This window comes from Octopus sinensis, linkage group LG29 (genome assembly GCF_006345805.1).
Source record: "Octopus sinensis linkage group LG29, ASM634580v1, whole genome shotgun sequence".
Classification (NCBI taxonomy): Eukaryota; Metazoa; Mollusca; class Cephalopoda; order Octopoda; family Octopodidae; genus Octopus; species Octopus sinensis.
In genome coordinates this window covers 16,750,261-16,771,786 of record NC_043025.1, presented here as the reverse complement: position 1 = coordinate 16,771,786, position 21,526 = coordinate 16,750,261, and the positions used below count along the sequence as shown (strand labels likewise).

The following is a 21,526-nucleotide window of genomic DNA, read 5'->3' as shown; positions in this document are numbered from 1 at the left end:
AGCGTCCAATAATACTATATTTGTTCCAAGTCTTCGCGTTGTTGTGTTTTTTTTGTGCTTTCTTGTTTGGATTAACTATATATATATATATATATATATATATATATATTTGTGATGTAATATAAGGATGGATTTGTAAAATCGTCTGGCTGTAATCCTAGGAATGACAAGTGGTTAAGTGAATATATTCACCTCTCATACTTCCTAACTTTTTATTGATGATATATATATATATATATATACGTGTGGCATCGTCCGTTTTTCTGTCCTTGTTTCGTATACATTCGATCCTTTTCCCAAGAAATCTAAAGCTCGTAGCTTAGTTTTTCCTTGGGGCTGACCGGATTGGAGTGGTCTCAGGATTGATCGGCCGAAGTTGCGAGGATGGTCCGGTTCTTGACTGGGGACTGGAGGCTTCGAGTGGCCCATCCCGACTGGCTCCCATGCCGGTGGCATGTAAAAAAGCACTATCCAAACATGATTGATGCCAGGCCCGCCTGACTGGCTCCTATACGGTGGCACGTAAAAAGCACCTACTACACTCACGGAGTGGTTGGCGTTAGGAAGGGCATCCAGCTGTAGAAACATTGTCAGATCAGGTTGGAGCCTGGTGCAGCCGCTGACTCTCCAGACCTCAGTCAAACCATCAACCCATGCCAGTATGGAAAGCAGACATTAAACGATGATGACAATAATTATGTGTATATATATATAAGCCTGGGGACTGTACCAAATTCTACTGTCTGCCTTGGCTTGGTTTCTACAGCTGGGTGCCCTTAGCACCAGCACTAGTGAGGTCACCAAGTGACTTGCAAGACAAGGCCCCTCGATTGAAGTGGTGGGTGGATAGTATTGAGGGAGTTGTGCCAGGTGAGGAGTGGTTAGAGTATGAAGAGTGATAGAGGAGCAGGTTTTGGTGTAAAGGAAATAGATAGTAACTTCAGTTTGGAGAGAGAGAGAGAGAGAGAAGAGGTCCCTGCATAATCTGGATCAGTTGTAAGTGCTAAAGTACAGGGGTCAACTGACCACTGGACTGGAAAACTGATTGGATAAAGGTGGAGCTGTTGAGTCATACTGTAACAGTCAGACATCTGAGGGTACAGACACAGAATTTAGTAAGGGGCAGAAAAAGGCCTGCTTTTGTTGGGGTGGCAACAGGCTAACAGAATTATTAGCACATGTTCAAATACCGCCGGGGTCAATACAATAAGTACCAATTGAACAGTGGGGGTCAATGTATATTTCTTTATTACCCACAAGGGGCTAAACACAGAGGAGACAAACGAGGACAGACAAAGGGATTAAGTCGATTACATCGACCCCAGTGCGTAAAGGATGAAAGGCAAAGTCGACCTCGGCGGAATTTGAACTCAGAACGTAACGGCAGATGAAATACGGCTACTCATTTCGCCCGGCGTGCTAACGTTTCTGCCAGCTCACCGCCTTGATTTAATACCTCTGTTGAAATTGCTGGACTTGTGCTGAAATTTGAAATTATCATTATTATTATGAAGGTGGCAGAATTGTTACCTCACAGGAAGAAATTCTTCTGCCGAGGTTGACCTTGCTTTTTGTCCTTTCGGGGCCAGTAGAATAAGTACCAGTTGTACATTGGAGACAATGTAATCAATTTACCACCCACCTCCCAAATTGCTGGCCTTGTGCCAAAATTTGAAATTATTATTATTATTATTACATAAGCACAGTAGTGGCTGTGTGGTAAGTAGCTTGTTTACCAACCACACGGTTCCAGGTTCAGTCCCACTGCGTGGCACCTTGGACAAGTGTCTTCTACTATAGCCTCAGGCCAACCAAAACCTTGTGAGTGGATTTGGTAGACGGAAACTGAAAGAAGCCTGTCGTATATATGTATATATATATATATATATATGCATGTGTGTTTGTGTGTCTGTGTTTGTCCCCCAAGCATTGCTTGACAACCAATGCTGGTGTGTTTATGTCCCCATCACTTAGCGGTTCGGCAAAAGAGACCAATAGAATAGGTACTGGGCTTACAAAGAATAAGTCCCGGGGTCGAGTTGCTCAATTAAAGGCGGTGTTCCAGCATGGCCGCAGTCAAATGACTGAAACAAGTAATAGAGTAAAGAGTATGCCAGCATCCATGCAAGTACTTAGGCTTCAGTCTACCTAAACGCACACACGTTTTAATAAATTGGATTTAAATGCGATCTACTTCAGAAGTACCTGTCCATCGCCCCCACCCCTATAACGGAGCGCAACACATTTTATGTGTGTGTGTGTCTATTTGCGTATACATACGGTTTTTCTTTGTATATGCATATTTATGTTGTACACGTAAGTGCGATGTAGTTATACTTACATACAATCTGTATACACACAAACACACATTTATGTATCTACACACAAACACTCACACATATATATACACATGTGTGTGTGTGAGACAATACATATAAATATATACATAGATGTGTGTGTGTATGTATGTATGTATATATATATATGCCAGCGCCGACCTGACTGGCCTCGTGCCCGTGGCACGTAAAAAGCATCATCCGTTCGTGGCCGTTGCCAGCCTCGCCTGGCCCCTGTGCCAGTGACACATAAAAAGCACCATCCGATCGTGGCCGTTTGCCAGCCTCGTCTGGCACCTGTGCCGGTGGCATGTAAAAAGCACCCACTACACTCATGGAGTGGTTGGCGTTAGGAAGGGCATCCAGCCGTAGAAACATTGCCAGATCAAACTGGGACTGGTGCAGCCTTCTGGCTTCCCAGACCCCAGTTGAACTGTCCAACCCATGCTAGAAAGGAAAGCGGACGCTAAACGATAATGATGATGATATACTCCTTGTTTCTTTTGTGTGTATCTTTCTGTTGAAGAGCGTAGACTCGAAACGTAAAAGACTTGTTTTATTTCTATTCCTGAGCGCCATACTAATACATTGTTTGTTTGTACTCCACTTGCCTTCGTCTTTTGTTTATTTTCGTAAACCTTCCCGTTATATATATGTTTCCGACGAAGAGCTCCACTCGAAACGTTAAACCCTCCTTCTTCCCTTCTTTCCTGAGCGTCCAATAATACTTTATTTGTTCCACATCCTCGCGTTGTTGTGTTTTTTTGTGTTTTCTTGTTTGGATTAACTTTATATATATGTATATATATATATATATATATATACGCCGGGCGAAATGCTTACCAGTATTTCATCTGCCGTTACGTTCTGAGTTCAAATTTCGCCAATGTCGACTTCGTTTTTCCTCCTTTCGGGGTCGATAAATTAAGTACCAGTTACACACTGGGGTCGATGTAATCGACTTAATCTCTTTGTCTGTCCTTGTTTGTCCCCTCTATGTTTAGCCCCTTGTGGGCAATAAAGAAATATATATATATATATATATATATTTATAAACAGAGGGACACTTGGAACATACATCCTTCAAGATGATGGTAGTGACCTCTACACACATTCACATTTACACAAACTTTTGTAGACTCACTCACATACACACTGTATGCATTGGCTTGCTTGCTAGAAATAGTAGTCAAGTACCCTGAAATCACATCCTACTGTCAGCCAAAAGAAAAAAAAAGGACATTTTGAACAGTGTTAATCCTACTGACCCCTAAAAATGATGGTTGAATGTTTGATCATTGGTTTCTGGTCAATCGTTTCTGGCCTAGGGCTAAACATCCACACGTATTTTAATGCAAACACACACTCACACAAAGAGATTTATGGATCAAAAGAACCTATATGCGGTTTGTGAACCTGCTAGAAATAGCAGCCAAATGACTATTGTCTTACAAAAATAAAGATGAAAGAAGGACAGATGTCAATGTAGTCAAGGATTGTTTGAGATAAAAATTGACCAGATAGTCATGATAGGATTGCTTCTTATCACAGCTCTGATGCAGGGTTAAAATAACGAGCAACAAATACTCCATAAGCCACAGGAATGTTCTCTGTATTTGTTAGAAATAGCAGCTAAATCACGCTCTTATAAAACCACGCCAACTGTCTAAAAAATGGAGTGGTCAAAGTTGGAATGTTACTCACCGACTCTTTTATATTTATAATAATCATATGAAAAAAATATTTTTTAATCTTTTATTTGTTTCAGTCAGTGGACTACGGCCATGCTGGGGCACCGCCTTCAAGGGTTTTTTTTTATTCAAACAAATCGTCTCTGGTACTTGTTTCTCTGTTGTTTTTGTTTTTTAATCCTGGTATTATTCTACCATTTTTTTGTCCGAACCGCTAAATCATGGTTGCCAAGCAGTGATGGTGGAAAACAATGGTACATTCATGTATGTATATCTGGATGTGTATTGTGCGTGTGTGTGTATATGTATGTATATATATGTATGTATGTATATATGTAACCGGTTGTGTTGGACTGGACACCTTATTAGAATGGAGGATAGAAAGATTCCTAAGCAGATGCTCTATGGAGAACTTGTGAATGGAAGGAGACTCCAGCAGAAACCAAGGCTGCGATTTAAGGACTGTGTCAAGTCCTCATTAAAGGCTTTTGATATGCAGGACACTGACTGGGAGAACAATGCCTGTCATCGCCACAGATGGAGGAATCAGGTTAAGGAGGGGATCGACACCTTTGAGGGAGCACGTATCCAGCATGAAGAACTTAAGTGAGTTGTGTGAAAGTGCACGGCTCGTATAGTGAATGGGGAAAGCTTGGTCTGCAATGTTTGCAGTTGTGTATGCTTGTCAAGAGCAGGGCTCATTAGCCCCCACCGGAGCCTCAAATGCAAAATATAAGTTAGTCCTAGAGTGCACAATGTTCCTGAAGGTCGGCAATGGTCTTCCTCGATCACGAGTGGACGGTCACATCATCATATCATCATGTATATATGTACATGCATGCATGGTGGGCGGCATCTTTTAGTTTCTGTCTACTAAATCCACTCCCAAGGCTTTGGTTGACTGGGTCTATAATAGGAGACACTTGCACGAAGTGCCATACAGTGGGACTGAACCTAGAACTGTATGTTTGGGAAGCAAACTTCTTACCACAGAGCCATGCCTGCACCCTTTATAAAATCACATTTAGTAATGTAGTCCTAAGTACCTTTTTACAAAAAAAAAGAATAATACACTGGGTTGTAAGCCTAGTACTTATTCTATTGGTCTCTTTTGCCGAACCGCTAAGTGACGGGAACGTAAACACACTAGCATTGGTTGTCAAGCAATGCTAGGGGGACAAACACACACGCACACATATATATATATACACATATATACGACGGGCTTCTTTCAGTTTCCGTCTACCAAATCCACTCACAAGGCTTTGGTTGGCCCGAGACTATAGTAGGAGACACTTGCCCAAGGTGCCATGCAGTGGGACTGAACCTGGAACCATGTGGTTGGTAAACAAGCTACTTACCATAGAGCCACTCCTGCGCCTATAATGGATATTTTTTAATGAAATTTTTTACAAATATGCTCCAGATAGCATAGATTACGGCTATTTCAGAAATTAATGTTGCAAAAACATCTTTCAAAAGTGGTGGGCACATACAGACACACATCACATGAGTTTTTCAGAATGTCAAACTTTGTTTTGTGTATATCAGTGCTTTTCAATCTTTTTGCTGGAGTGGAACCCCAAGGAAACATTCCACTGGCTCGAGGAACCTCTGTGCAATAATTTAATTGTCTTATGCACACATATCTGTACAGGAGAATTAAAAATTACTGTCGATTTTAGCAGTTTTTTAACTTCTTGCAGAACCCCTGGACAGTACTAGCGGAGCCCTAAGGTTCCACGGAACCCTGGTTGAAAACCACTGGTGTATATCATCATCATCATCATCATTTAACATCCATTTTCCATGCTAGCATGGATTAGATGGTTTGAGTGAAACTGGTAGCCCAGGCTCCATTCTGTTTTGGTATGGTTTCTATGACTGGATGCCCTCACAGATTTTATACCTGGTGTCTCTTATGTGTCACTGGCATTGGCCATGACTACGATTTCACTTAGCTTGACATGTCTTCTCAGGCCCAACAAACTGTCAAAAATCTCAGCCACAGGTCATCACCTCAGGCATAGGCATGGCTGTGTGGTAAGCAGTTTGCTTCCCAACCTCGTAGTTCCAAGTTCAGTTCCACTGTGTGGCACCTTGTGCCAGTGTCTCCTTGTGTGTGAATTTGGTAGATGGAAACTGAAAAGAAGCCTTTCATGTATGTGTGTGTATGTATGTCTTTGTGTCTCTGTCCCCCATCTCTTGACAACCGGTGCTGGTGTGTTTACATCCCCACAAACCAGCACTTTGGCAAAAGAGACAGGGAGAATAATTACCAGGTTTGAAAGATAATAAGTCTTGGGGTTGATTCATTCGACTAGAAATTCTTCCGGATTGTGCCCCGGCATGGCCACAGTCTGATGACTGAAACAAGCAAAGGCATAAGAGATATATTCAATGTATGTCAGTGTGTGTGTGTGTGTGTGTGAGGCCAATTCTGTTTAACATTAAATTCTGATGTAATTGTAATCTCCATCAGCTGAAAGGTATTTTTTAAATTTTTATTTTACTTGTTTCAGTCATTTGACTGTGGCCATGCTGGAGCACCGCCTTTAGTCGAGCAAATCGACCCCGGGACTTATTCTTTGTAAGCCCAGTACTTATTCTATCGGTCTCTTTTGCCGAACCGCTAAGTGACGGGCACGTAAACACACCAGCATCGGTTGTCAAGCAATGCTAGGGGGACAAACACAGACACACACACACACATATATATACATATATACGACAGGCTTCTTTCAGTTTCCGTCTACCAAATCTACTCACAAGGCATTGGTCGGCTCGGGGCTATAGCAGAAGACACTTGCCCAAGATGCCACGCAGTGGGACTGAACCCGGAACCATGTGGTTGGTTAGCAAGCTACTTACCACACAGCCACTCCTGCGCCTATTTGTAGAAAGTTTTATTAATAAATCTAATTTTTCTTGAAAGTTATGAGGAAACAAATTCACCAGGTGTGGGGGTCACTTGTTTAGGTGTGCCAACATCACCCACTACACATGTTTTTGATCTAAGATCTTGGCCACACAAAGTTAAGATGCATGGCTCAGTGGTTAGAACGTCAGGCTCACAATCATGAGATATTAAGTTCGATTCCTGGACCGGGCTGTGTTTTGTGTTCTTGAGCAAGACTCTTTATTTCATGTTGTTCCAGTTCACACAGCTGTAGAAATGAGCTGTGATGTCACTGGTGCCGAGCTGTATTGGCCCCTTTGCCATTCCCTTGAGATAACATTGGTGGTGTGAAGAGGGGAGGCTGCTATGCATGGGCAACTGCTGGTCTTCCATGAACAGCCTTGCCTGGACTTGTGCCTCAGAGGGTATCTTTCTTGGTGCAATCCCATGGTCATTCATGACCAAAGGGGCTCTTTACCTTGATCACACAAGCTTTTTAATATCCAGACCAGATCCAAAACCTGGAATTTTTAAGGATTTTGTACCAAAGTAAGTAGAATACAAGTCAGTTAAAGAAAAATTTATTATATTTATAGAGAGACTATCATCAAGGGCTGTTGGAAGGATGATTGAGGGCTGCAGTTGAGACTCCTTGATCCCATACAGATACAGGTTTGCATGCATGCCTGCCAGTCCGTCCATGTATCCATATCTTTTTCTCTCTCGCTCTTCATCTATTTATCTATCTCTCTCTCTCTGCCTGCTTGCCTGTCAAATAGGGCACCAGACCACTTAAGGAACTGCAGTTGTAGGTTTTACATTAGAGTGGCCTTCTGTTAGGTGGACTGTGTTACGGGGCTGGAGTTACTGGAAGGGTGTCAAAAATGGCAACCAGACCCCTTGAGGAACTTCACTCCTTGATTCACTGTCCAGGTTGATTCCTCAACTCGTTTCCTTTCCCAAGGCACTCACAAAGCAGTGAGGGTTTGTACCTAGAGTTTCTTCCATAACCTGCTAATCGACCCCCAGCTGGGGCCCTGACAGTTGCTACTACTAAGGGTCAGAGTAGACCTGAGTAGACTAGAAGCATCCATTGTTACACTTTCTGGCTGGATTCCCAAGCACGACCAACCGAGACCCCTCTCGTTCTTGGTCTACCTTTAGGGTCCCTGCTAAATTGGCTTAGCTTGAAGAACCCATCTTGTGATTCTTTCTTATGACATTCCAGTCACATGTCTATAGTTCCAAAACTGTAACCCCTCGACAGGGAGAAATAGCAGCTATGCACCCACCTGAATAATGTTATTCTAAGGATCCTTTAGAGGAACCCCGTATCAGCTTCTTGTATTCACAATTGTAATCTTTTGGTCAATACTCGACATGGCCATAAGTGAGGATAGACATGAAAACCAAACGGAAGATAGCAAGTTTGGCATTTTGACCAGCCTCTCCTCTTTTTGGAACCAAACTTCAAAGCTGCAGAGCTGTTCAAACTCCATCTTTCAGTTCCTATTATTTTTGTTATCCGCAGTGAGCTGGCAGAATCATTAGCATGCCAGGCAAAATGATTAGCAGTATTTCATTTGCGTTTATGCCCTGAGTTCAAATTCCACTGAGGTCAACTTTGCCTTTCGTCCTTAAGGCGCAGGAGTGGCTGTGTGGTAAGTAGCTTGCTAACCAACCACATGGTTCCGGGTTCAGTCCCACTGCGTGGCATCTTGGGCAAGTGTCTTCTGCTACAGCCCCGGGCTGACCAATGCCTTGTGAGTGGATTTGGTAGACGGAAACTGAAAGAAGCCTGTCGTATATATGTATATATATATATATATGTGTGTGTATGTTTGTGTGTCTGTGTTTGTCCCCCTAGCATTGCTTGACAACCGATGCTGGTGTGTTTACGTCCCCGTCACTTAGCGGTTCGGCAAAAGAGACTGATAGAATAAGTACTGGTCTTACAAAGAATAAGTCCCGGGGTTGATTTGCTCGACTAAAGGTGGTGCTCCAGCATGGCCACTGTCAAATGACTGAAACAAGTAAAAGAGAAAATAAAAGAGAAGTACTAATCAAGTACTGGGGTCATTGTGACTGATTTGCCCCCTTCCCTAAAATTTCAGCCCTTGTACCTCTAGTAGAAAGGGTTATTATTGTCCTCTAGTTATTTTCTGCAGCTCACTGGATCAAAAAACCCACAAGTGATTCTTGCATTTGAGGGCTTTATGCATAGGACAAAGACCTGTGTAGAACACCTGCTCCTTCTCTCTGTCCTATTTCCATGGCCACAACTGGAATACTTTGTGGTTTTGTGGGGCCATATAGTTCCAGGCTCATCATGACCTACACCATTGGGCACATGTTCTTCATTACTTTGGCCACAGACTAATGTGATGGTCAGTGCCCTTAACTGTCACCCTTGTTTCACTGCGTGATAGGAAGTTTGTTTCCTGACCACAAGGTTCTAGGTTCAGTCCCAGTATGGTACCTTGGGCCAGTGGCTACTACAGCCACAAGCTGACCAAGGCCTTGTCAATGGATTCGATGAACAGAAATTGTGTGGAAGACCATACACCTAGGTGCGTGTGTATTATTATCATTTAATATCCCCTTTCCGATGCTGGTATGGGTTGGGTGGTTCAACAAGAGCAGACAAGCCTGATGGGTTGTGTCCCAGTCTCTATGTCTTCAGGAGAAGGGGCAAAGGCCAGTCACTGGCGCCTTAAAACCAGTTGCTTCAGGTAGTTGGGACTCGATAGCCTTGACTGGTGGCCCAACTAGGAGAGGCAAACTCCGATTTCAAGCTTCCGCTGCCTTGCAGCAAGACCCCCTCCTGGGGAAGGCTAAGGGAGTAAACCCCGACAGAAAATCTGGAGCTGGAGTCCTTAAGGCGACCTGACACAATAAGTAATCACTGGCAACCCCTGCAACGCATCTGGTACCAAGCTGTATCAACCCGTCGTTCCCTTGGAGCTACCAGCTGCATGAAGAGGGGGGACCAAACTGCATGGGTAACAGTTGATCCCTTATACAAACCTGCCTAGGCCTTGTAGCGCAACAGGAAGAGGACACTCCAGCAGTATCGTAAGATTCTGAAGTGCAGATAAACCCACTACTTTTTCCGAGCTACACCATCGTCTTTCGAGACGGATGGATGCCGAAGAGCAGAGAGATGTCTTCTTGAGCATGGTATCTCGAATTGGACTCCCTTCCTAAAATCAACCACTTTTTACATGGCACCAGCACCAGTGAGGTCGCCAAATACTTGCATGATACACATAAATGTGTGTGTGTCTAAACAAATTTGTTTTTATTAGAAGTGTTCAAATGTGAAGTGTATAATACAAATGAGAAGAAGATATTTTCTCAAACACAGCATTATCGTTAGAACAGCAGAAATTATGCGTAAATTACCCTTAACTTTGTTCGCTTTATAAGGGAAATTGGATCTTTTTGGTTTGAACGGCAGATTTTTCTTGCGGTGTCATGAAATTGTCATCCATAATTATGACCCTAGTATCAATCTATTGCATTTCAATCTGTTTTAGGGTTAGGGGTGGGAGGAAAGGTATCTTTTTTCTTCACAAATGTAAATAAACCCAATCTGTTTCTTAAACGAGGGACATATTCATACGGCACAGAATGTTTTTTACCTCAATGGATGTAATTGATTGGTTGAAATTGCAGAAATTGAAGAAAAAAAACAACAAATATTTTACAAACTATAGAATTTTCTCAAGAAAGCCAAGAGAAAACGATGTTTTATAAACACATTCTACCAGTATACGAAGTTTAAAAGTGTTTAGTCACGGGGAAATTATTTTAAAAAACTGCCGTTTAAACGGAAAAGATCCGAGAAATTTACCCATTATTTCTAGTGTTCTAACAACAATACTGTGTTTGAAAAATATCACCTTCTTATTTGTGTCATACAAATTATATATATATCATATATATTTACTCTTTTACTTGTTTCAGTCATTTGACTGCGGCCATGATGGAGCACCGCCTTTAGTCGAGCAAATTGACCCCGGGACTTATTCTTTGTAAGCCCAGTACTTATTCTATCGGTCTCTTTTGCCGAACCGCTAAGTGACGGGGATGTAAACACACCAGCATCGGTTGTCAAGCAATGCTAGGGGGACAAACACAAACACACATATATATACATATATACGACAGGCTTCTTTCAGTTTCTGTCTACCAAATCCACTCACAAGGCATTGGTTGGCCTGGGGCTATAGCAGAAGACACTTGCCCAAGATGCCACGCAGTGGGACTGAACCCGGAACCATGTGGTTGGTTAGCAAGCTATATATAGCCAGATCAAATATACGAACAATAAAATTAACGATAACAGACAACAAAGAGAATGTGCACAAGGAATGTGTTAGTTTGACACTCACTAAAAAAGTGAGGGTTTTTGATGTTTTGAGCATAACTCTTTGTTGGAAAGGGGAAAGTGAAAAGTTTGCATGCTCACACAGACCTTCTAGATCCTTCCGACTAACTTGGAGTACCTGATTCATGGATTTTCGTACTGCACCCTTGGATTATATTCCTTTTAAATTCCTTCAGAATATGTCATTACTGGGTTTACAAAAGAATAAGTCCCGGGGTCGAGTTGCTCGATTAAAGGCGGTGCTCCAGCATGGCCGCAGTCAAAATGACTGAAACAAGTTCAAGAGTAAAGAGAGCAAAAGAGTATAGAGATGTGTGTGTGTATTTTATCGATCTTGACAGGATGAAAGGCAAAGTCTGCCAGGGTTGTTAAAATTAGTACCAGTTATGCACTGGGGTCGATGTAATCGACTTAATCCCTTCCCCTAAATTTGAGGCCTTGTGCTTCCAGTAGAAAGGATATATGTATGTAATGTATGTATGTGTTACTGTTTTCCTGCCTTCATTGTAAATGAGCATCAACATCATGTTTCCAGTTTTCCCTGAAAATAATGTCTCACTAGGGGGAAATATGACTTTCCTTGGAAACAGGTGACGGTTGATGACAGGATTTATTTGATTTGACTATATACATATATCACAGTGATCACCATGACCGACCAGGCTATCAGATGTTGTCACACATCGCTGGTCACAATGCGCTTCGCATTGTTTTAGCCTTCAAATGACGCCACCCCGCTGGGTAAGCGAGCAAGCCAACAGAAGAAAGAGTGAGAGAAAGTTGTGGCGAAAGAGTACAGCAGAGATCGCCACCACCCCCTGCCGGAGCCTTGTGGAGCTTTAGGTGTTTACGCTCAATAAACTCTCACAAGGCCCGGTCTGGGAATCAAAACCGTGATCCTACAACCGCGAGTCCGCTGCCCTAACCACTGGGCCATTGCGCCTCCACATATATATATATTTGTATGACACAAACAAGGTGATATTTTCCAAACACAGTATTGTTGTTAGAACAGTAGATATAATGGGTAAAGTTCCCTTATAAAGCGGAAAAGGTAATTTACGCATAATTTCTGCTGTTCTAACGATAATGCTGTGTTTGAGAAAATATCTTCTTCTCATTTGTATTATACACTTCACATTTGAACACTTCTAATAAAAACAAATTTGTTTAGACACACACACATTTATGTGTATCATGCAAGTATTTGGTGACCTCACTGGTGCTGGTGCCATGTAAAAAGTGGCTGATGTTAGGAAGGGTGACAGGAAGCTCTAGAAAAATCTGCCCTTAACAAATTCTGTCCAACCCATGCAAGCAAGGAAAAGTGGATGATGATAATGATGCAGTGTGAATGTTTAGGCAAGATTCGATCTCATCATGCCAGCCCATCTCTTTGCTTCTTTCTCAGCATCCCATTCTCAAAAAACAGGCAGCATTTTAGGTTTCATCTTTGCTGTCTCATACAAGGTCTCGGAGCTGCTTTCATTAATTTTGTTTCGTCTTTTAGATGGCAGAAAACTTGGATTGGCCCTTGTGCTTAATGCTTACCCCAGGGGCTGTATAGTTAAAACTGAACTCAAAACCACCTGGTCAGGAGATGAACTTATTAGCCACCCACCCATGCTTGCGCCTGTGTGTGTGTCTTTTATTTTGTTTCAGTTATTTGACTGTGGCCATGCTGGAGCATTGCTCTGATGGGTTTTAGTCAAACAAATTGACCTTCATACAGTTTTTTTCTTTTTTAAGTCTGGTACTTAATATGTCGTTCTGTTTTGATGATCCTCTAATCTGCAGGATGTAAACAAACCAACACCAGTTGTCAAGTTGCATGCACACACACACACACACACACGTACACACACAAGCTTCTTTCAGTTTCCATCTACCAAATCCTTTCACAAGGCTTTGTTCAGTCTGAGGCTATAGTAGAGAACTCCTGCCCAGGGTGCCACACAGTGGGACTGAACCCAGAACAATGTGATTGGGAAGCAAACTTTTTACCACACCTGCTCCTATATTCATATATATATATATATATACACCCATGTGACTGCATGTGTATCATTTGCGATTTTTTTCCTTTGTCTTCCTTTCCTTGGATCTTTCCTTTTCCTATGTTTCTGACGAAGAGCTCCGCTCAAAATGTTAAATCCTCCTTCTTTTCTTTCCTTTCCTGAGCATCCAATAACACTATACTCTTGTTCCATGTCCTCACATTGTTGTGTTTTCATGTTTGGATTAACTTATATATATATATATATATATAGTGGAGTCGCAATGGCCTAGTGGTTAGGGCAGCGGACTCGCGGTCGCAGGATCGCGGTTTCGATTCCCAGACCGGGCGTTGTGAGTGTTTATTGAGCAAAAACACCTAAAAGCTCCACGAGGCTCCGGCAGGGGGTGGTGATCCTTGCTGTACTCTTTCACCACTCTTTCTCCCACTCTTTCTTCTGTTGGCCTGCTCGCTTAGCCAGCGGGGTGGCATCATTCGAAGGCTAAAACAATGCGAACGCATTGTGACCAGCGATGTGTAACAACATCTGATGCTCTGGTCGGTCACGTGATCACGTGATATGTATATATATATGTACATATATATAGTAGAAATATGTTATGAAAGAAAGTATAAAATACACGTGGAAATGTAAGGGTAAAATATGAAAAATCAACGAAAATGCATATTGCAGATAGAAAAAGGCTATTTATGACAGGTAACGGCAAATATATACATTTAGATTAACTGAGGTAGTAATACGAGTCATAAAAGTCATTATTATGAGATGATTATAAGATGATAATAAAGTAAGAGGACAAAACAGACCAGTGGTTTACGCAAAGGCTATTCATGTATAACAATGATAAATCTCAGAGCGAGTTATAAACAGTAGCGGTAACACATCGTGTTGCATATTTGCCATTTGAATATGGCTAACCCATATGGAGGAGATATCTTCCTGGGGCTACAAACTACAGTAGCATCCACCCTTATGGGTTAGCCATATTCAAATGGCAAATATGCAACACGATATTCATGTGTATATATATATATATGTGTATATATATCATCATCCATTGTCCATGCTGGCATGGGTTGGACAGTGTGACCAGGGCTGGTAAGCTGCACCAGACTCCAGTCTGCTTTGGCATGGTTTCTATGACTGGATGCCCTTCCTAACATGCCAACCACTCTGAGAGTGTGCTAGGTGCTTTTTTAAATGGTACTGCATGGACACGTTCATGTGGCATCGGCACAGGATTGTTGCAAGTCAATTTTCATGACGGGAGTGGGTTGCAATCCTTAACACTTCCACCGCAGAGGACAGGTCTTCTTGAGTAGAGCATGGTCCTATGTCTTGGTTCTTTGTCATCTTACCTGAACGGTTCAGCATCCTGATGTCCTTCTTCAGCACTTTGCCCCATGTCTTCCTGGGTCTCCCACTTCCATGTGTTACATCTACTTTGAGAGGTCAACATTTCTTTATGAAGCTCTCAGCATCCGTCCACGTCACATGACAAAACCAGCTCAGTTTTCTCTCTTCTACTCAGCATCTAATCCCTCTTATACCTATTTCTTTACTACCCACAAGGGGCTAAACACAGGGGGGACAAACAAGGACAGACAAACGAATTAAGTCGATTATATCAACCCCAGTGCGTAACTGATACTTATTTAATTGACCCAGAAAAGATGAAAGGCAAAGTCAACCTCGGCGGAATTTGAACTCAGAACGTAATGGCAGATGAAATACGGCTACGCATTTCGCCCGGCGTGCTAACGATTCTGCCAGCTCACCGTCTTATACCTAACTCTCTCTCTCAGAGCACTAGCTCCCTATCAAACAGGTACACTTACATTACACATCCAGCAAAGCATGCTAGCCTCATGTCCTCTCTAGTCCTCTGCATTCAAGGTCCACGTCTCACTGCCATGTAGAATTGCATCTTACAATCTTCCCTTCCACTCAGAGAGAGAGAAACCTTTTGTGGCCAACAGAGGTAACAGCTCTCTGAATTTCCTCCACCCTATTCATATTCCAGCCGTCACACTCTCTGTGCATCCTCCCCCCCCACTACTAATTTGGTCCCCTATGTAGCAGAAATTATCCATGCCCTCTAACGATCCATCAAGGCATTTGAGAGAATCAATTTCCCTGAGTCTCTATAGGTTTCTGGACGTTATCAAAGAAGCTTGAGAGGTGGTTGGATGGAACCTTCACTCGTCTCCTTATGAGAGCTCAAAATCTCTTGTGGAAGCGCCATCCAACCAAAATGCAAATATATGGGAAACTACCACCTGTGGCATCTCTTGTGAAAGGTAGGAGAGTCCAGTTTGCTGGACATTGTTGTAGAGCTGAAAAAGAGGTAATTTCTACTCTTCTCCTCTGGAAGCCATCTACTCGCAATACCAGAGGGCGCACACTCTCCTACCCTGGTGCAATCTCCAAGGATACAGGCATCCAGCAACAGGACCTCTGTAGTGCTATGATGGACCGTGAAGTCTGGCATAGCATAGTAAATTCCATTGTCTCAACCACGGTCGAACAATGATGATGATGATAGGTTTTCTGGATCCGGTGACTCTTCCACGTAGGAACTCTGCCTTCTCTCATCATCTTCCTGTTTTTCCTCTCCACCTTATATGTCTACCTTTTATCGTTTACCTGTTCCAGTCTGCGACCATGCTGGAGCACTGTGTCGATGGGGTTTTAATGGAATGAATCGTCACCAGTACCTATTCTTTTTGTTTTTGAAGTCTGGTACATGATATGCCAGTCTTTTGCAGAACCACTACGTTACAGGATGTAAACAAACCAACACCGGTTGTCAAGTGATGATGGGAAGCAAACACACACAAACACACACACACAGAGACGCAGCTTAATGTTTTGGGTCTCGGCTCATGGTTTCCATCTACCAAATCCACTCACAAGGCTTTGGTCGGCCCGAGGCTATAGTAGAAGACACTTGCCCAAGGTGCCACGCAGTGGGACTGAACCCGGAACCATGTGGTTGGTAAAGAAGCTACTTACCACACAGCCACTCCTGCGCCTACTAATCATGGCTATAATAAACCTGTAAGATTCTGTGTGTGTGTGTAAATCTGCTGCTCCAGTATGGTCCAGTATGATAACGTGGATGTTCCTTAACGTCGGTGCAGGTTGGCACCTGTGGAATTGGTGGAGGCTTTGGGAGAGGACGAAGATGTCGGAATCGTTTTTGGTCTCCAGTTGACAGCTGATGCTGCTGTCGTTGCCGCCGCCGCCGCTGCTGCTGCTGTTGTTGCTGTTGCTACAGATGTATCTCAACCACAAGAGAGGTCACTGCCTTGCCTGCTTCTTCCTCTAACACAACATCAGATGAGGCAGAATGTGTTTATAACGACAGCAGCCAGCGCGACTCAGCATCAGGATGGTGGCGACGGCGGCGGCTTCGCTTCCTTCTTCCTCTCTTTCTCAGCCTCTTCTCATCCTTTTCCTCTCTTTCTCCATCGTCCCTCTTCCTTTCGTTCGCTCTTTCTTTCCTTCCTTATCTTTGCTTTTTTCCCCCATTTCGTTTTCTTTCCTCATTCTTTCTCTCCATCCTTCTCTCTCCTCTTCCTGTCCCTTCTCCTCCTTATCTCCCTCTCAATCTCTCTTCAAATTTTATCCTCTTTCTTCTCCTCCTCCTTCACTCTTTCCTTTTCTATCGTCTGCAAGCTTCCATTTCCTCTCTCTTTATTTCCACCGTCCACATCTCCCCCTCCCCTCTCATCCATGTTGTTTTCCCTCTCATTACTTCTACCGCCTCTCTCTCTCTCTCCTTTCATTTCTCCTTTACTCATCTCTTGCCCCTCTTTAATTCCTCCCTCTCTCTCCTGTCTTTTCCTTCATCCTCCTCCTCCTCCGTCACATTATATTTACTCCTCATTTTTATTCTTTCCTCTCAGTCTCTCTTTCTCCCTCCCACCCTCTCTACCTCTTTTACTCTACCTTCTACTCCACGTCAAAACTGTTTGCCTTGTTGTTGTCATTCCTCCGCCATTCACCGTTCTTCTCTCTCTCTCATTGTCACTTTTCTTTCCTCATCCTTCTTCCCTTCGTCTCTCTCTCTCTCTCTCTCTCTCTCTTTCTATCGTTTGTTTGCTCCCTTCCTCCACATCTACCATTTCTGTCCGTGTACTCTCACTCCACCTCATTACGACTGCTTCACTTTCTTTCTCCCCCTTTCTTATTCCCACAAACACACACCCACTCACTCCTACTCTCTCTGCACACATTTCCTCATTCAGCCTCTTTCTCTCTATTTATATAAATATCTACGTACAGAGCTGCTTGTTCTCCCTCCTACTCTTGCTATTTCTTCCACCATATCTTCATTCTTCCTTCCCCCTCTTTCACTCAATCTTCCTCTTCTTCAACTCCCTCTCCCTCTTCCTTCTAGCGCAACACCTCATGAATATTCATGAATTACATCATATTACGCTTAATCCCTCAATTGAAACAGTTTTTCTGTCGTCGCATCTTGTTTTTAACCCCAGGTCAGACCTCATCAGGCGTTCCAGGCATGACTATTCTATATTAAAAACAAAATTATAATATATATTGGGAACTACACTGTTTAGCGCGTTTGTGTGTGTATATATATATATATATATAATTCTATTCTAATGATTTCAGTCGGGGTGGTGAATGCGGCTATGCTGGAGCACTGACTTTATTTTCTTTTGGTTCTATTGACGCTTTATGGCTGGAAGTTGGTCTCTGATTGAGTTTGTAGCAGCTGATCTCCTTCGAGGGTATCCTTCAATGGTCAACTGGTCCGCTGCCCTCGATACGAGTTTAGCCAATGGCTTTTTTTTTTTTTTTTTTCATAATGTTCCAGTAGAAGCCCCTTTTATATTTTCCTTCGGTTCTTTACGTTCTAAGTTCAAATTCCACTGAGGTCGACTTTGCTTTTCATCTTTTCGGTGTGGTCATAAGTCTCTGTCACGTACGTACTGGGGGGGGGGCTCCCCATGAAATTTCAGGCCTTGTGCCTAACAGTAGAAACGAGTATTATTACTGAGCTGGCAGTATCGTTAGCACGTTGGACGAAATGCTTAGCGGTATTTCGGCCGTCGCTACGTTCTGAGTTCAAATTCCGCCGAAGTCGACTTTGCCTTTCATCCTTCTGGAGTCGATAAACTCTAGTACCAGTTAGGTACTAGGGTTGATTTGATCGACTGGCCCACTCCCCCAAAATTTCAGGCCTTGTGCCTATAATAGAAAGGATTATTATTATTATTATTATTATTATTAAGGTGGCATGCTGGCAGAACAGTTTTGAACGGTCATTTATTGGCATTTTGTCTGGTTTTGTGTTCCTGAGTTCAAATTCCTCTGTGGTTTAACTTTGCTTTCATCCTTTCAGGACCGTTGAATTTAGTATCAGTTGGGCATTGGGGTCGATGTAATCAATTCACCCCTTCCCCTTCAATTTCAGGCCTTGTGCTTATAGTAGAGAGATTGTTGTTATTGTTATTATAATTATTATTATTATTATCATTATTACTAGCATTATGACCCATCTTTGCCGGGTCATAGTGCATATATATATGTGTATATATATGTGTACATATTACATGTACATCTATATATATATACATCTACACATAAAATACAAAGTTATATCTTGATATCGCCAGTGATAACAATACTCAAAATATATAACAGACTGGAATTGTAGGACTATTCCATTTCTGCATGCTAATTTTATTTTTAATTTATTCCAATTCATGTGAAACCACTTATTCAAGTTCAAATCATTGATGCAATTTTATACCAATTGCTATTTTTACTTTTGTTATGTTACGATTACATTATACTTTAGTTTGACTTTAATTATTACTTACTACATATAATTCAATTGTTATTATTATTTTTATTGTTAAAGTGAAAGTATCTGACATAAAATAAAGAAATGTTTTTGTTTCACTTTTAACACGTAATACTGAAATAGTGAAGATATGATATTGCTATGGGCTTGCCCTAGGCAAGAAGTTGAACATTTTTTTTGCCCATGAAACTACATGGACCCAAAGTAAGGCATGTGTAAAATTTGAATGAAATTGGTTGTGTAGTTCTCAAGTTTTAGGGAAACACACAGACAGACAAGACAGACACACATTCTCAGTTTTATATATAGAGAGATTATTATTATTAAGGTGGTGAGCTGGCTGAATCGTTACTGCACCAGGCAAAATGTTTAGCATTTGGTCTGTCTTGCGTTCTGAGTTCAAATTCCACCGAATTCGACTTTGCCTTTGATTCTTCCAGGGTTGACAAAATAAGCACCTGTTGAATTCTGGGATCAATGTAATCAACTCATCCCCTCCTCCAAAACTGTTGCCCAAGTGGCAAAATTTGAAACCATTATTATTATTATTATTATTATGGATTTTTCTTCTTTCAAATTTGCTTCCATTTCTTGCCGAGTGTCTTCCCGACTCCTAGGGCAAAGAAACTCATAGTATACATTGGTAGGCCATTAAACTAAACTCACTAGTTTGTTCATTTTTTTTCTTTTTTTTTTTGATAGAAATAAAGTTAAATTAAAATACATGGGTAGTAATAGTTCTCACATCGACAATGCTCTTCTCAATACGTGTGATGTACCAGTTAAGACAGTCTTTTGCACTTCTTGTAGGGATGGTAAGCCAGGGATCATTCTCATATAATTTTCGGTTCCCTTCTTGATCATTCCTTGTGCTCCTACAACCACTGGTATTGTAACTGCCTTGAGATGCCACATTTTCTCAATTACAATATTATTATTATTATTATCATCATCATCAATGGTTTTCAGTGGTTTCCTCCACAATGTGTGCAACCCTGTGTTTTCTGGTTTCTATGTCTGGATGCCCTTCTTAATGCCATATCTGTGTTTGTCCCCACCCCACTGCTTGAAACTGGTATTGATTTGTTTATGTCCCCATAACTTAGAATTTTGGTTGTAAAGACTGAGGAAAGAAACAAGACATACTGGGGCTGATTTGTTCCAGTAAAACCCTCTGAAGGCACTCCCCCTAACATGGCCCTCCGTCCAATGATTGAAGCATGTAGAAGATTAACCCTTTCGTTACTGTATTTATTTTGAGATGCTCTGTGTTTCTTTCAATTACTTTAAATATAACAAACAATTAAGTAAAACAACTTAGTCATCCTTCAGCTGGTGCTAGGATCATAAAGTGTGTCTAAGGTTTAGTGGAAAATTTTAATTCAAAACTTATGAAAACAAGACATTTGTACTCAGAGCCAGGGACGGTTTCAGCTGGGTTGGTAACAAAAGGGTTAAAGGAATTTATACCTTGACTTCACGACTTTCTTTTGAGATGGGGAAACCATGTATTCACCTCTTCAGCAAGACACCTGCTACCCATCATCCTTTCATATCCCTCAAAACCCCTCCCAGTTGAGGGTTCTTTTCATGCAAGTTACTTGGTGACCCCCCTAGTGTTGGTGCCACAAAAAAATGCACCCAATGCACTATTTGCGCGTCCAGCCATGGAAACCATGTCGAAGCAGACGCAGGAACTTGGCTCAGCCCTCTGTCTCATCAGTTCCTGTCAAACCATCCAACCCATCCATGCCAGCATAGAAAATAGGACGTTGAATGATGGTGATGTTGATGTAAAGAAATATTTTGCAAGAATTTTTTTTTCTTCTGTTTTCCCTGAAATAAGGTGAATCTTCATTTCTGATTCGTGTTTCCTGTTTTTGTTTTTCAGTTACCTGTGAAAAAAGGCCAACACACAACCCAGTCCATTCAAAATGTGGAGCAAAACAAAGAATGTCTTATTAATGTTAGCAACTACAAATTCTCATTGGTTATCAATGGACTTACCAAAATATTACAGTCCATTTCCAATACGGTATGTACAGAGAAATGGTTTGAACACATTTTTTTCTTTCTGAAAAGCCAAAACAAGACAACTTATAAGAAATTAAAAAAGTTGGTGGTCTATACTTTTACCTTGTGTTTTAAGAAGGTAGCAGTTAAGACACCTGGAAATCTTCAGAGAAATGGGGTTAGCTGTGTATATGTTAATGTGTGTGTGTGTGTGTGTGTGTGTGTGTACATGGACATATATGTGAACATATATGGACAGCTCACCAGCTGGCCAGTTCCATGACAAGCTGTCCAACCCATGCCAGCATGGAAAGCGGATATTAACCAATGATAAATA

The 21,526-nt window shown here is 41.9% G+C and overlaps 1 protein-coding gene across 1 annotated transcript in view; it reads left to right on the top strand.

Moving 5' to 3' along the window:
• The window catches only part of LOC115226056 (neurofibromin-like), a 99,735-nt gene that overhangs the window by 13,794 nt on the left and 64,415 nt on the right, over positions 1-21,526 (top strand). The window contains exon 2 of the mRNA XM_029797028.2: positions 21,068-21,211. Coding sequence (XP_029652888.1) covers positions 21,068-21,211 — 144 coding nt within the window. The remainder of the gene's footprint in view (positions 1-21,067; positions 21,212-21,526) is intronic.